The sequence below is a fragment of the Tyto alba genome, unplaced genomic scaffold (genome assembly GCF_018691265.1).
Source record: "Tyto alba isolate M040663 unplaced genomic scaffold, T.alba_DEE_v4.0 Super-Scaffold_5, whole genome shotgun sequence".
Classification (NCBI taxonomy): Eukaryota; Metazoa; Chordata; class Aves; order Strigiformes; family Tytonidae; genus Tyto; species Tyto alba.
In genome coordinates this window covers 23336736-23353283 of record NW_024881326.1, presented here as the reverse complement: position 1 = coordinate 23353283, position 16548 = coordinate 23336736, and the positions used below count along the sequence as shown (strand labels likewise).

The 16548-nt window shown below is 44.8% G+C and overlaps 1 protein-coding gene across 1 annotated transcript; it reads left to right on the top strand.

Annotated features, from left to right (window-relative positions):
* Window positions 1-262: 262 nt before the first annotated feature.
* Window positions 263-15700, top strand: SLC6A14 (solute carrier family 6 member 14). Its single transcript, XM_032991877.2, has 14 exons — window positions 263-330; window positions 957-1125; window positions 2921-3052; window positions 4636-4797; window positions 6080-6215; window positions 6959-7091; window positions 8882-9022; window positions 10037-10265; window positions 10350-10475; window positions 10567-10685; window positions 11834-11933; window positions 12171-12280; window positions 13339-13506; window positions 14119-15700. The coding sequence occupies exons 1-14, from the start codon at window positions 283-285 to the stop codon at window positions 14266-14268; spliced, it is 1923 nt and encodes a 640-aa protein (XP_032847768.1). The 5' UTR covers window positions 263-282; the 3' UTR covers window positions 14269-15700.
* Window positions 15701-16548: the final 848 nt, after the last annotated feature.

Genomic DNA, 16548 nt, shown 5'->3' with positions numbered 1-16548 from the left:
GGGAGGGCAGGGGGGGGTGTTTAGGAGGGGAAGTGGGCAGGCGGCCGGGTAGGTGGGTGTTCCCGAGGAAGTGGGAGCGGGGCTGGAGGAGGGTGAGCGGGCGCCGGGCTGGGCCGGGCCGGGCCGGGAGGCGAGGGGGGGCTGCGGGAGGGGCGGCGGGGCAGCCCCGGGGCTGCGGTTCCCGGCGGGGCGGGGGGGCGGGAGGGAGGGAGGGAGGGAGGCGGCTCCGATAAAGGGCCGGGCGCCGGGAGGCGCGGGCAGAGCGGAGCGGCTCCGGAGGCGATGGGGATGCTCAGCCTGCCGGGCTTCCTCTCCTGCGGGAAGAAGAAGGTGAGGGGGGGCAGCCGGCCAACAGCTGGGGGAACCCGGGCAGGTGGGGTAAGGAGGCATGTGGGCGGGTGTGGGGGAACATTCCCAGGCAGGTGTGGAGGTGCCCAGGTAGGCAGAGGGCACCCGGGCAGCTCTGGGACACTGGGCGGGTAGGGGGTTGTCTGGGCAGGTGAGAGCCAGACAGGTATGGGAGCACGGGGGGGCACTGGGGGAGGTAAAGAGGGATGAGTTGGGATGAGACCTGGATAGGTGTGGGGGCACCTGCGCGGGTGTTTTCAAGGTGGGCCTACGGATATGTAGAGGGGTGAAGATCCGAACAGGGTAGGGGCAGAGCAGGAGAGTCCCCTGAGGGTGATGTCCCCAGCAGCTGACAGCACAGGGGACCAAGGTGGGAGCAGGGCAAGCCCGGCCCTAAAGTTTGTTTGGGCTCTCTGGTGGGAGCCTCTGTAACAGGTCCGTGCTGTCCTGCCAGGGATCAGCTGGACTGGTAGCCCACCTGGCTCTGCCCACCCTGTCTAGCTGCCCTGCCCAGCGACACCAAGGTGCTGTTCTGGACAGAGAAATGAGGATATGACTGCCCCGCTTGCCTGTGGGGTGATCCTGAGCCTTCCTTCTTCTCTTCCAAGGACTTCAGTTTGTCAAATGAAAAAGATGCCCACGCCAGTGACAGCGATGAGAACCTGGAGCGTGGCAACTGGTCAAACAAAGGCGACTACCTGCTCTCCATGGTGGGCTACGCCGTGGGCCTGGGCAACGTCTGGCGGTTTCCTTACCTCACCTACCAGAACGGCGGAGGTACCTGTATTGAATGGGAGTGGTGGGTGGGCACACCTCGCTGTCCCCAAGAGAGGGGAGGACCGGCTCCAAGGGCCAGCCCTGAGGCTGGGCACGTTTTGTCAAAGCTGGGTGGGAGCATCACCCTGGGAAGTGGGATAGTGCCTGCTGATGGGAGTGGGAAGAGGAGTAAGAGGCACCTCTGTGCTTTTTGGGTACCAGCTGAGGAAGGAAATAGCATTTAGTTTTAATTGCAAGTTTCCACCTGAGAATTCCAGACCTCTTCTGGTTTTACTCGTGACCAACATGCATCTTTTCATCAATGTGCCAATATCTTCTACTGACCCAAATAGCTGTTCTCCCTCCCCAGTGCTTACCTCCTTGATATGTTTATAGAGAGCAATTGAATCCCCTCTGCACCTTTGTTTTGCCAGGCAAACAAGCTAAACTGGAATAATTATCCAAGCTCAATAATTATCCCCTGTCAGATATTTGGGAAGTGTGAGGCAGAGAGCCTCTACCTGCTTACACAATAAAGTAGTGGCAAAGCCAAATGGACACACTGGCTTCCCCGGCTGCTATTCCAGAGCTTTGCCTACCTGCCAGGCAACCGTTCGCAATTAAAGAGAGCATAAATGCCAAGTAATTGCAGAGGACTTACTTGTATGCACTTATTTGCTCTGCCTAACAGTCGATGGAAGGTGAATTCTGGACTGTGAATTCAGCACAGCCCATACAGCTGCGTGTGGAACACAAGATGGCATTCTTGTTTCAGAAGATTTATTGGAGTGAGCTTGGCTGGCTTGTATTACCTATGGTTAATGAAGAAAATTGTGAAAGCAAAACAAGTCGTGACATCAGCCTTTCCACTAGACATTTTTTTTTTTCCCCTTATCTGCCGCAGGAGAAATCTTTGCATTTAAAGCGTATTTGTGCTGCTGCTTGTATCCTGCTCTGTGCCCCTTGCCCACGATTGATAAAGACAACTGTTACATCCTTGTTTCGAAACACAGGAGTAATCCAGTTAATTCTGTGGGACTATTCACTTCCTTAAATTACAGCAGGTATTTTCAGTTCCTGGCAGAACTGGGTCCCTGATTGCTTTAAGCTCACTGAGAGTGAAGAGGACAGATTTCTGCTGGGATATCAGGTCATGTTTAGGAAACCTGTGCTCTCACTTTCCCTATCTTCTGCGCGCGCACAAAGATGTGCCAGTCCCTTTTGCAGAACAGGGCTCTCACTGATATCAGGTTAATGTGCACTTTAAAACGGCCTCGAACAAGAGCCACGCTGAGATGCTGTTTGACACAGGACGCAGCCAACCATAGAAAATAACTTTCGTGCTTTGACGTCCAGTAGCTACTCTAATAGAGCAGTTGCAAATCACAGCCAAGTACATGAAGGAATGGCTCTGTTTCCTTTTAAATTAAAAGCTGGAAGATAAGCTAGAAAGCAGACAAAGCTGATGGTGCCTATAGCTGAGCAGTGCTCTTGCTTGCTTGAGAATAGTATGGCTTTGAGAGGTTTTTGTAAACTCCTTTTGATTCTGTAAGTGAAGCTGTCCCATGTAAATCACTAGTTCTGGTAATCTGTGCCTCTTCATCGCAGGTACTATTTAGTCTTACAGAAAACAGCACTTACAAACAAATCCCTCTATTCTGCAAAAAGCAAAAAAAAAAAAAAACCACAGTGGGATGGATATATGGGGTAGGGGGAAAAGGGAAGAACAAAATGTCATAGAACTGTGTTGAATACTGGAAGATTCATTGTTTTCTCTGTATGTGTATCTGGGTTTTTTTCCCCTCTCTCCCCTCAGGTGCTTTTCTAATCCCATACACCCTGATGTTGGCGTTAGCTGGCTTGCCCTTATTTTTCATGGAATGTTCCCTGGGGCAGTTTGCCAGTCTAGGGCCAATTTCCGTCTGGAGAATATTACCATTGTTTCAAGGTTGGTATTATTAGGTTTCCTTAGATCTTTTTTTATTCTAATAAACAGATATGAATTAATGATTTCTTCACCAAGTTACTAATTCCGAGAAGCCAGTTTCCGTCTGGAGAATATTCCCAGTGTTACAAAGTCAGTATTGTGTTCCCGGTTAGAACTTCCTTATTATTCAATTAATTAAACAGATGTGGGTTAAAGATTTCCCCCAAAAGGCTGTCAATTATGAGAAGTTTTATCAGTGATTCTCTTGATGTTACACAGCACATCACCCTAACTGCAGCTGTCCAGCCAGAAGGAAGTCACCTCGTTTGCTCTGTGCGGGAAAACCTCAGTTAGACACCTGGCACTGTGTGCAACACCTGAAAATAAGTTTTAGAAGTTAACTTTATCTCTGTTGCTTTACGCTTTATGTCCTATGTAGCTTAGAAGACAGTTCCATGTTGGATGGGCTAATTCTGTGTTTGACTACCAGCGTTGGCATGGGCACGTGGGTCTAATTGCTTTATGCAATGCTGTTCATCCAACTCGCTGCCTTGGGAGTCATCCGCTGGTGTGATAATATAGGCTGGGCTCTGTCTTCAAGAGGTGCAGTGCCTCTTGTGATAATAGAAATAGTTGCGCTCTGTAGGGGTAGTTTTCCTGCCTCTATGAGGGTTTAAATTTCATAGGGAGATTTATGTGTTTGGAAACAACTAACCATGTACTTTACTTGGTCCTATCCGTTCAGGTCCTGTACTGATGGGTATAAAGGATTATGTAATTGGTCTTGTTTGTCCTCTATATCTACCAGAGAAATTAATGTAGGAACAAGGAAGTTTCTTTCTGATGCAATAAGAATTTTACTTGCCGCTTTCTAAAGAAACAAAAGGGATTACAGTCTGGCTGGCTGCCTAAGTGCTTACTCTTTTTGCCAGTCTCCGTTCTGCAGCACAAGCAACCTTTCATGAAACCAATGTATTTAGCTTTAGAGCAGAAGTCTATAGACACAGCAAATCTTTTATGTATCTCAAGGTATCAACTTAAATATAGTTTCTAAGATGATTAGGACAGTTTGGCAGACTTTCCCAAACTTGAATAACAAAGTTCATTTTAATGAAAGAGGATAACAGCATTACTGGCACAGATTTACTCTTCTGTGTTGCTTCTCATTTATTGGCAAAAGCATTCATTAAAATGGGATCTTTAAATTGTCCTGGTCAGCCCTAGCATCATTGCTTTTATTTTACTAGGAATCAAAGCTTCATACTGAACTGGGAGAGTAGAAAATATTGACTTGGATTTGGACTTGGCAGCTAGTCCAGTTTTTCTGTGGGCCTGATTCAAACTGTGTCAGAACCACATTGAGATGCTCAGTTTCGATCATATCCTTCATTTCACGGCTTTACAGTTTCCCTATTTGCTCGCTGTTCAAAATTATTTGAAACACAAACAAAAAACAACTTCAACTTTTTCCCAAGTAGCCCTTTAAAAGTCAAGTGAAGGCCTCTCTCTTTTTTCTCTTTCTTTTTTTTTTTTTTTTTCCTTTTTTTTTTTTTTTCCCCCAACCCAAATTTGGGGTTAAGACATTTTGTCTTTCTCTTTTCTAGGAGTGGGCATCACAATGGTCATCATCTCAACATTCGTGGCGATCTACTACAACGTTATCATTGCTTACGCACTTTACTACTTATTTGCCTCTTTTCAAAAAGTGCTTCCGTGGTCAGACTGCTTTTCCTGGGCAGATGAGTTCTGCAGCAAAACGCGATTAGGTACCGTACTTAACAGATGGGGCTTAATAGTACTGGTTTATATATTTGTACTTCATACTGTTTTCTGGGATAAATTACAGGAGTAAGACAGCTATGTGTGCCTTGAAAAAATCCTTCCTGGAGTTTTGCCTCTGAACACATGGGAGTTGGTGCTTGTCTGCTTCCCTGCCACCAGTTCTGAGTGCTTGGGAAATCTACGGAGAGCTGGGCTGAAGCCTCCTTGCTGGTGTCCTTTTTTTCTCCTTTAAAAGGTTTCTTCTAGTACATACAGTCCCTGGAAATACCGCATTCCCATTTCATCAGGCTTCTTGGCAAAGCACATACCTTCCTCACATCAAGCAGGAGTATTGCTGTGGCTTTTACTGGGGGTTCTTTCATTGCCCCTTGCCTCCCCTGTGGCTATGGTAATTCTGAGCACCAGTGAGGCACTGGCTTCACACTTTATTCAACATTATCTTCATTCTATTGTTCATGATGTTTGGCAGCACATGTACGACCAAAGACTTGTTATCTCAGTAGTTTCCGTATCAGACCAGCTTAAGGCAAAAGGTGAAGTTGGCGAGATAATTAGTAGGTAGTATCTGGAAATGTGTTTCCAAGTGTTAATGTAATTGTAACTCACTTAACCAGATAGCTGAATAAGATTCCTAGGTTTCATAAAATGAAGTTGAGATGCTTTCTTTAACAAAATGTTGACACTTGCTTACGGGCTAAACAAAAATATTTTAGCTCAAAATTTGTGAGTGCTGGAGGAATAAAAAACTGAACTGAAGAAGCTGTTCTGAAATAGGTTTCAACAAGACTTTTCCAGTAAATGCTGATATAGTATTCTTTACAGTATATTCTGGCAAAAAAAAATCCCAACCCAAAAAACCCCAAACAGCATTCACCTCCCACCCCTCAAGGAAAGTGTTTAAAGGGCACTAGTAAACCCTATGCCATAATAAGATTATGTTGCTAGAGGTTGATCTGTGTGTAACCTTGTCTTTGGATAAAGGTTTTCACTGAGCAATCGAGGCTACAATCTTAATGACCCTCAGTTCTGATTTTTGCAAGTATTCTTGATAAGTGACAGGTGGAGCTGAGCACACCAGATTCTTGGTGTTTTGATTTACAGCCAGAGTACAAGCTGCAAGTGGTAGTTCAGGTTTGTTTCTGAATGTTGTTAGTAGGCAAACTGAAGCTGTAACTGTTTAGAAAACATAGTTGCTATAATAGTCTGATTTTTGTAATAGTCATCGCTGTGGTAACGATCCCTTCTTGCTTGTTTGCTTTCTTTTAGTAAGTGACTGCAACACAACCTTAGATGGAGAAATCATTCATGCAAACTACTCATTCATCACAAGCAACAATCTCACATGTTTGAATGGCACCATGAACTACAAACCAGTGCAATTTCCCAGTGAGCAGTACTGGAAGTAAGTAAATATTCTAAGGAAATTGCTAAAAGTGCATTTATTATGCATTGTGGTTTTGAATGTATATCCTCTTTTTGTCTTACCTTGCTGTCCAGAAACAATCTAGTCGGGGGGGTGGGCATGCAAATCTGTGCAGAAGCGACTTAGATTTTAATTGATGAGTCTGGGCACTTTAAAAAAAAAAAAATATATATATAGAGAGAAGCAAATGAGTCATCCTGTGGCAATCTGTAGCAAGTTGAAAAATACTCCAGCTTAAAGAAGTGCCTTTTCTCTGGAGTTGTGGTAGGGACTACTTAGCATCTTTATGTAAGGCATATACTTTTTTCCTAAGAGTAACTGTGCAAAAGAAATTCTGAACCTTATTCTGAATCTAGTCCTGTTGAGAAATTGCCGTTTCTTTAGCCACATGGTTTCCATGTGTCTCATGTTCCCTGGGTTCCTGGGAACTGATTCTTCTTATTGGCTCTTCTCTTGCCATTGGAATTTCATGGTTAACGTGAAAGAGCTGAGGGAGGCCTAGTGAGGAGATGTATGGAGAGCTGAGGGCTGGTAGACTTTAAAAAGACAGGAAAAATGCAGTTACCTACTCAGTTTTTCAGTGCCAGTCGTGCACACTCATGGAAACTGCTGCAGGGTCTTGTAATATCTGCAGAAACCAGCTCACTTTCCTTCAAGAAGTAGCCGAAAAGGAGTGTGTGCTGCTGTTGCCCTTTTCTCATCACAGTGTTTTGTGCTTTCAGTAAAGTGGCTCTTCAACGCTCAAGTGGGTTGGACGAGACCGGTAACATTGTGTGGTACCTGGCGCTCTGCCTTCTCCTGTCCTGGATGATTGTTGGAGCTGTGTTGTTTAAAGGAATAAAATCTTCTGGAAAGGTAAGTTAGGAAGAGCAAGTAGCAGACTTTTGGCCTGATCCTGCCCTTCCAATGTCAGTTGGGCTCGGGGAAGGTTAGCACAAGGCAGGATGCAGTTCTAATCCACTACCCTCTGCTGGACTCAGCATTTGACTTTCTTTCTGCTCCTTGTCTTCATAACTGTTACATAAAGCATGAGTAAGGTGCTGATTACACAGCAGTTACTTAACACATGGGTTTCTTAGCTCTACCAGGGCTGCCATGTATTTGGGGATCTTGCTGTCGTGCAGGTGATCCCAGCTGAGTTTTTGGCAGTCACACAGCCTGTCATGAGGACGGACGTGCGCATGTGACTGCACGCGTGTGCACACGCCCTGGGAACACCCGGTAGTTATTTGCACCTCCAGAATAGCTGAGATGTTTCGACAGTACAGGTCAAGTGCAGCGAACAGATGTGTGTGTGTGTGGGTTCCTGCCAGATTGTGAAATGTTGTTCATATTCAAGCTGCTTTTAGGGACCAGGTCAAAAGGTGCTTGTTTCTCGGGCTCTGCTGAGCTCCCATTTCCATAGCTACTGGAGCTTTCCTTGGGCTAAGTTGGCTCCTCTCCAGACTTCAGGAAGGCTGAATATCATTCTTCCCTGACTGAGGCCCTTTTCCTGGTTTAGATCCTTCTTTCCCATACTCCTTTCTTACCTCCAATTTGCATCTCCATTGCTATTTCCTCCATCTCAATTGCCTTCATTCTTTCTCTCACCCTTTCTGCACTGATTTTTTTTTTTTTTTTTCCCTTTTGATTTCTTCTGCCATTGTGCCTTTCCATGGTTCCTCACTGCCTGTCTTACTTCAGTCTGATGTCTCCTATTCTCCTTTCATTTGGAGCTTTCTGCCCTCCCGTCTCAGCACATCAGGGTGGAGAATCTGTGCTTCCCCAGCCACAGTTGTTCTGCTGCATGGCTCCTCTTAAACTCGCATTCTTTGGGTTCCTGGCAATTGGCTCTTCCTGTTGTCACCTCTCTTCTGGCACGAAGGTAAGCCTCTCTGAGGACTAAGGTAAGACTCAGAAGAATCTAGCTGGGCAGGAACAAGTCAAGATGAAGAGCAGAGGGAATTGACTATTCCAGGCAAATATGAAGGAGGTATCACCATGTGATGGTGCAATGCTTTGGCTTGGTGTAACCAGCAGTACCGGGTCAATTATCTGTCTGCGTAACACTGAAACTAAGACTCGAGAAACAAGAGTATTGTTGAACGTAGCCTGCATGATAATAGCACTTCTTAGCCCTGCTTCTGGCCTGGATCCCATTGTGCTGGAAATTGTGTAGACAAACAAAAAAAAAAATCTGTCTGAGAGAACCTAAAAGTCCTTGTTCCCGGTAAAGAAAGCTTCCTGCATGGCTTTTCTTTTTTCCTTTCTTTTCAGTCTCAGCAGGAGATAATTCTATCTTGGTTGCCTAATTTTGACTGGCTTTCAGTTTGCGTTTGTTAGAAGCGTTGCATAGCGAGAGACCTCTGGGGTAGCTGAGTCCAGGCCTTGATACAGCAGTAAATCATGTCAGAACACACATTTCTGAAACTGGTCAACTGCTATCTGAAAAGTGGATATGTGGCTTGGGCCTTCTGCTTCTGCTGGAATGCAGCTCCAGAACCAGCTAAGCCAGATGGGTTAGCGCTTGGTGTGCGTTCACTTCCCTGATCACCTGGTTTTCATTTGTACCAGCAGACCTTAACCTAAAACCCGGCCATTCCTTCTGCACGGAGGTCTGTGCCTCCCTGCATTTCTAATATGTGTCCCTGCCCTTCTTTCTGCAGGTCGTCTACTTTACCGCACTCTTCCCGTACGTCATCCTGCTCATCTTGCTGGTGCGAGGTGCCACCCTGGAAGGTGCTCTGGATGGCATTGAATACTACATTGGGAGACAGTCCAACATCACCAAGCTGATGGAGGCAGAGGTGAGAGGTAGTGTCGGCCCTGGAAGCGTGACACACTTCTGTGGTTCTGTGGGCCTGTCGCTTGCAGAGCAACTCCTTTTTCACCCAGTCAGGTCCTTCCCTGCATTTTGTATCTGCAGCTGGGTTCTGGTTTTTGAGCAACCTTCAGCTCTATCAGATGTCTAGCCCCTATTCTAGCTACTCTCAATCTAAAAACTAACCACCTTCTGCCCCCTCCTTGCCAAACCAGACAGTGATGACAACTGTGGTATTGCCTCTGAGCAGCTCTTGGGAGTCATGCTGGAGTTTCGTCTTAGCAAGGCCTGCTAAGAAAATTCTTGCTGTGGGATCAGGAATTGCTCTTGTTGCATGAGTCCCACCTGCTTTGGTTACTGATAACTTCAAGCGACCTTATCAGAAGGTTGAAGGAACTCCTGAGTTTGAAATTCAGGCTGTGCCTTGCCCAGGAAATTAGCTTGAGAAATTAGGTAGACCGAGAAGGGCACCTTGTACAAAGAAAGCCTGGATTTGTTTGTTCTAGCTTATGTGAATATTACCTCAGTTTTACTAAAAGAAAATACTTTGTGCCATATTTATTTGTGGTATTTTATGTGAGCACTTGGCACTGAGGGGCTGCAGCAGCGACAGAAGTGGTTTGTCTGGGTCGCGGTGTGAGGAACACAAGTGGGAGGGTACGTGGAAGTTCTCACTCCTGCGACACTGTCCTGGTTTTCCTTACTCATTGGCACTGTGACAAAATTCATATCTTGACAACTCACATGTATGAATGAATTGAATCTCTTCAAAGCTAGCCCAGAAAGACTCAGGTATTTGGCAACATGCTTGGGATGTGACCTTTGGAGATCTTGGGACTGAGAGGTCACCGGTGTGCTACCTACTCTAAAATTCATATGTAACAGAATTAGATATTCAGACTAAATGTAGAAAACCCCTTGAGGCTCCACAAGAGGGCAGACTTAAATGATTATGTTACTGTAAGTAATACAATAATTCTCATGTTCTTATTTCTGGTAGGTTTGGAAAGATGCAGCCACCCAGATATTCTACTCCCTGTCTGTGGCATGGGGTGGGCTTGTTGCTCTGTCTTCATACAATAAGTTCCACAACAACTGCTACTCGGATGCTATTTTAGTTTGTGTAACAAACTGCCTCACCAGCGTTTTTGCTGGGTTTGCAATATTCTCCATCTTGGGACATATGGCATTTGTGTCCGAGAGACCCGTCTCGGAGGTTGTGGACTCAGGTAGGCCGATTGTTGTGCTTTTGGTACCAGGTCCTGCTTTCACCATGGCATGACAATAACCTCCTTCCTTCTACTGCTTTCCAGGTTTTGATCTGGCATTTGTAGCCTACCCAGAGGCTCTCTCCAAATTACCAGTTTCTCCTCTGTGGTCCTTCTTGTTTTTCTTCATGCTCCTGCTCTTGGGCCTTGACTCTCAGTTTGCCACCATAGGTGAGTGGGATTTTTTTAAGTAACCCATGGCTTTTTGAAATGAGCATTAGCATTTTTGTGCTGCTCAAAACCCACATTTCTTCCTTTGCAGAAACACTTACAACCACCATACAAGATATATATCCCAAAGTGATGAAAAAGTTAAGAATCCCTGTAACCCTGGCTGTGTGCATATTGCTCTTCCTTCTCGGTCTCACCTGTGTTACTCAGGTAAGACAAATTATTTTTTGGCAGTGGGCTTAGTTATGCTGCAAGTGGTAAGTCAAAATATCCTTTCCAACTGTTCCTGTTTGCATGGATCAATTTGAGAGACTCTTGTTCTGCTAGTGTGCCTTGACATGCAAGTAAGAAATTCCCAGAGAGGAGCTTTGAAGAACCCGAGGTTTTCTGTGGTTATTTAATGGAGATGTGCTTTTAAATAGAAGGGCTGTGCAGAACCTGTGAACCATCGGCCTGATTCACTGCTCCTCTGTTCAGGAGGTTCTTTGCGTAATCTCAAGCAAACGCATACAGTGTGTCTGCAGCACTGTGGGTACTGCTAATAGATGCTAATGGAATCTTTTTGTTCAGAACTGACTACCAAATGGAACAGGATTTGGGAAATGGCCTGTTCCCATTATAAAAAATTATTATCTCACAAGTATCTGTAGATTGTATGTTTACTTCTCCTCTGTGTGTGTGTGTGTATACACATACAAGAAATTTTCAGTAAGTACTGTACAATTGCTCTATCTAGAAATGCAGATTAATGTATGCAATTAGACTGAGAATGTGAAGAAGATAATTGGGGTGGACAGACAGTCGTAAGGTCAAGCAAAGCACATAAATTATGAAACATGATGGCAGGGAAGTTTGCAAAGGACTTGATATGCAAGAGTGTGAAATGGCTGAAAGCTTCTTTTCAGCTCTGTGATCCTGCTACTGCGTGGGAATGTTTAAATCTGTGCTTAACCCATGTGGAACACTTGTGTATGTAGGAATATATGAGCCTACCAGAGTCGATAAATGGTGTAGCTGTTGCTGTGGCTTAAGTATTAAAACTTCAGCATCAGCTTTAATACTGTAAGTTCCAAATTTAAATCTTGCTTTCAGCTGCTTATATGTACTCTGCATATACATATATGTTGTTATTAATATACATATCTACAGTACCTTGTCAGATGTGCTTTTCAACTTGACATAGAGATTTTTAAATTCCCAGTTCCCCAGGTTAAGCATACATTTGTGAACATTATTTAATTTAAATAACTCAGACTTGTGATTAGTTAAATTGGCTTGAACAGTCCAATTTATTTTATTTGTGTAAAAACAGTACTGGGACTGGGTACATTCCTACCTCTTTATGGTTTGTTCTACAGGCAGGAATTTACTGGGTTAACCTAATAGATCACTTCTGTGCTGGATGGGGAATCCTTATTGCAGCTGTCCTGGAGATAATAGGCATCATCTACATTTATGGTAAATTATTTGCATTTATAATCCATTATTTGACTACACAATCCCAGTCAGAGTGTCTCTGAAATGTTAATTACCCCAGTAAGGCATTTATATCTTAAGTGGATGAAAAGCTTTAACAGTTACCACCAAATTGGAGAATAGTCCTTGACTATTGCCTTTATTCTATCCCTTTGGAGTAACCACACCTGCAAGGGAGGCACCTGCTTTACAATGCACCCTACCATTGCCTTTCAACAGGAGGAAACAGGTTCATTGAGGACATTGAAATGATGATTGGAAAGAAGAGCCGTTTGTTCTGGCTGTGGTGGAGAATGTGCTGGTTTTTCATTACTCCTGTGCTGTTAATGGTGAGTGTAGATGACTGGATTGTGTTAGTGTCACAGAACTTACAAATTGGATATTGAAGGGGTTTCCATGTGAAGATGCAGGGCTGAATGCCCAGGCCCTACGTATAAAGACAGTGTATGACTATGCCAGTGAAGCAAACTGCATGCTGTCTGTGCTTTCTGATGCATACCACTCCTCCATCCAAGAGAGGATGGACCTTCAGATCAGTTGCTGGTGAGCTGGGTCTGCACTCCAAGAAGTAACACACAGCAACCAGATTGCCCATTTTAGCAGCTGGATTATCTTCATTTCAGACTGTGAGAAAAATGTTTTGAAAACCTAGGGGGTTTTCCCCTTTGAGGGAAATCCCGTTTTCAGGATAGATCATTGTCTTGGGTTTGCTCTTTGGATGTCCAGTTATTCCCCTGTCTAACTGAGACTTTTTTAATGTCCTGTTATGTGTGTCTCAGTTTTGCATTACTCCTGTGACTCTAATTGTGAGTGGTGATGGTTGATTTATGTTACTGTGAGAGAATTTATTAGCATCTCAAATCCGGGAGCAGCGGCAAGTCACTCTGGCCAGCTCCTTACCTTTAATCTGTCTGGACTACAGTTTAGAAAATGCTGCTCCTAAATTATCATATTTCTGCAGCAATATTGGCCAACAGTTAATCTTAGATTCTTTCCTACATTCCTGTAAATAAGTGAACATGGGAACATAGAAAACATACAGAGAAATGTACTGGGCTCATCCAGCAACTTCTATATTCTCCAGCATCAGATTTCAACAGAACCCAGAGATCAAGTTCTGTTTAAACATGGGTGTACTTGAAGTGTTAGGGTTCATGTCAGTGTGGTCTTTTAGTCCTGTCCTTCAGTCTTACTGCTTGGCCTGACTGAACACCAAGTCCTGCACAACCGTTCTCACACTCAGAAAGCAAGAGGAAACAGTGCAGGATTTGTAGATAGCCCTTTCAGCCCTTTATCTTTTTTTTAACCAACTTGGAAATACAGTACAAGGTCAAGTTAGCTGGAAATCTGCTTTTCTCTCTTAATCTTTTTGCCATTGTTTTTGTAGGCAATTTTGGTCTGGTCTTTGGTCACATTTTCACCTCCCACGTATGGCTCAGTGTTATATCCAGCCTGGGGAACCGCTGTTGGCTGGTGTATGATTATCTTCTGCGTCGTCTGGATTCCTGTCGTCGCTCTTTTAAAAATAGTTAAAGCTGAAGGAAACCTTTGTCAGGTAAGGACATAGAAAAGCTGTCATGGCCTCAAATCTTGCTTTCCTTGGCATTGTCAGGAATGCCTGTGCTTTCTTCTCTCCAACACATGTTCAGTACCTTGAGGTGTTTGTTAATTGGATCTTTAGACCAAAAACACACATCTGGTAGTTGCATTGGAGGCAAATTTACTCGACTGTGTTCTGATAAGAAGATAAAGTCTAGTTCTCTGGGAATGCACCCACACATTCAAGAGTGATTTTCATGGTTACTGTTGTTACTCCAGCTGCTTTAAATTCTCTGAAGAATTTCTATCGCTTTCTAACCCCATAACGTTTTCTGGAGTTTTGCCTCCTTTTCCTCACAGAAATGAGCAAGTGCAAGATGTGAGGTACACTCTTCTTGCCACACTTTGCCAGAGAGTCCTGTTGGTCACAGCTTTTCCTGCTTGTTTGACTTCAGTATCCAGAATCCACTGAACACAAAGACATTCTGAATGATTTTTAAAAACTTTGGTGGTTTGTTTGCCATTTGTTAGGTTGCGGGGCATATCTAGAGTTACAGCTTTACTGAACTTTAACAATAGCCTTTTAACAAGGTAAGACATTAAATGCCTCCTTGTTTTTGCTTTCCAGCGCATTGTAAGCTGTTGCAGGCCTGCTGCAAACTGGGGTCCCTACCTGCAATGTCACCGAGGAGAAAGATACAGCCATGTTGTAGATCCCAAAAGGGAAAAGGAACATGAGATTCCTACTGTGTCTGGCTTCGTATATACTCAACAATGAGATGGCCATTTGGATGACAAATTTTTAACATACGTGTGGTTTTTTTTCTTTAACAATTAGAAACTGAGAATGCAGAACAACAACAACAAAAAGCAAATCAACCCTCTGCCCTTCAAAACCCAGCCCTCAAATGAAAGCGAGCCATATTATTTATTTTTAGTGCTGTATGTTTTGGGGAGGAACAGGTGAATTAGACACTGAGATCTCCCCAGATATTTAGGCGGAGAGGGCAGGAAAACGCATTGCAGGCTCCCCAGGCTGATGGACAGGGCATGCTTAACCCCATCCAACCAGTATCCAGCTGGACTGCAGATACGGGTGTGGAAGAGAACAAAGACACATTCTGGTGCTCCCCATCTACAGGAAAATTGAGCCAAAAGGTGCTGTGCTGGCATGCCCCGATGTGCTCTGGGCAGTTACCACCTTCTGCTGCGCTTTGCCGTCCACAGCGGTGTGCGGTCAGCGGAACTGAGCGGGTGTGCTGCTGCCTGGCACTGCAGCTCAGGGAACAGGAATAATTTTTCTCTGTCTAAGCCTTGCTCACTGCTGTGAGGCTGCTCAGGATTTGATGTGGACTACTGTGTGTGTGTTTTTTGCCTGTGCATCTAAATCTTGACTGCAAAAAGTTGCCATCGCAGGAAATAAGGCCTTGACCGGGTGAAAACCAGGCTGCTTTCTATTTCTCATTATTCCGCTTGGGATCCCCGAGGAGCCATCTTCTGTGTCATCCCCTGTGCTCTTGTCTAAAATTCAAGAATCCCGTGCTTCCATATTCGGCCCTTAGACTCTGCAGAATTAAATAGGAACTGTTGATTTCTGGTGTGTCTGCCCTCCATACACTCACCGAGGCTTTACCTCCGAGTTAGTTCTCTGCATCTTTCACTCAGGCCTGGGTTCTCCCTTCCAAAGGAAACCCAAAGTGCTTTTTAAAGATTCAAACAGTGTTATCAGTGTTGCAGTAGAGCCCAAAGAAGCAGAACTTCACCCCAAGTGAAGGTTACAACTGCCTTGTAGCGCTCTTACTTCAAAATTTGCTGAAATCATGAGATTATTGAACAATTACAAAATTTGTAATGCATTTGGGAACACAGACTTACACTTCTACCTAGGCACTACTGGGTTAGGTTAAGAGAACCTGACTTCGGTCGTGATACAAGTGAATTCCTGTTAAAGGAAAAAAGACCTGTGGATTAAATGAATACATTTTGTGTGCTGAGGAACGTCTCTTACTGTGATAATAGTTCCTTGGGAACAATGCAGCAGGGTTTCTAGCTGTCACTTCCTCTCAGGGCTTTGTCACTGTTTCTGGACATGAAGGAGTGTGGATAGTGGCTTGTTGCCCAAGCTGCATAACTTGGTGTATGTTTTATACTGGTGCTTTTGTGACCAATCAACACTTCATGGCAAATAAAATGTGATTTTCTGTTTTTAATGGTTTTGGAGATGGAAAATGTGTTTTCAGCCTTTTGTATGGAGTTAGGGGGAGGGGTGTGGGCAGTTGGTGGGAAGGGAAGTACCACCAACTCTTCTATGAACCTAAGCCTTTGGGAGATTGAACTGTTAAGATTCAACCTCCAGGAAGCCTCTTCTAGAAGAAGTTATGCTCTAGTGCAGTAGCCCTGTTTTGGAGAGGGATCAGAAAATGCAGAATGTTTTTGAGTGGGAATTTATAAAAAGGACTGTGGGACTAGAGCCTGTGACAGAAGCTGGTGAAGAGGACCATGTTCCTGCACTCCAGCTGCTCTGGGGTCATAGTCTAGCCATGATGCAGCAGAAACCAATGCTGTTGCTGGCCCTGATGTGTGGAGAGGCTGGGGGCAGGAGGGGGGCTGAGCTGCAAAGCTGTGATGCTCATCGCCCAGTGTACCACCCACTGGAGCTGCCTCAGTGGGCAGCAGTTCATACCTGGGAAGGGACAGGCTCTGGGACGGAGGGACAGGTTAGTCAAGCAATGAGTGAGAATGCTCCAAGAGGTGGTGGGCAAGCAGGCTGGCCAGATCAGCTTCAGAAACAATCCAAGGAACTTTTGTCAAAAGAGATGCTGAAGGCTAATACCAGCCATGTGCTGTGCTGTGGGGAGCCCCTCCTGCTGCCCACAGTGCTACTTTGAGGCTTCTTCTACTCTGGACTTGTCTTATGGGCTTTTAGGAGTTGTTTTCATGATGTTGCACTACCAAAGCGTCCCGGAAGAGTGACAGAATACAGTTTCTCATGGGCCGAGATCCAGTTTTGGCGCTTTCTCTGTTCTCCAAGGTAAGAAAATCCCCCAGTTCTGAAGGG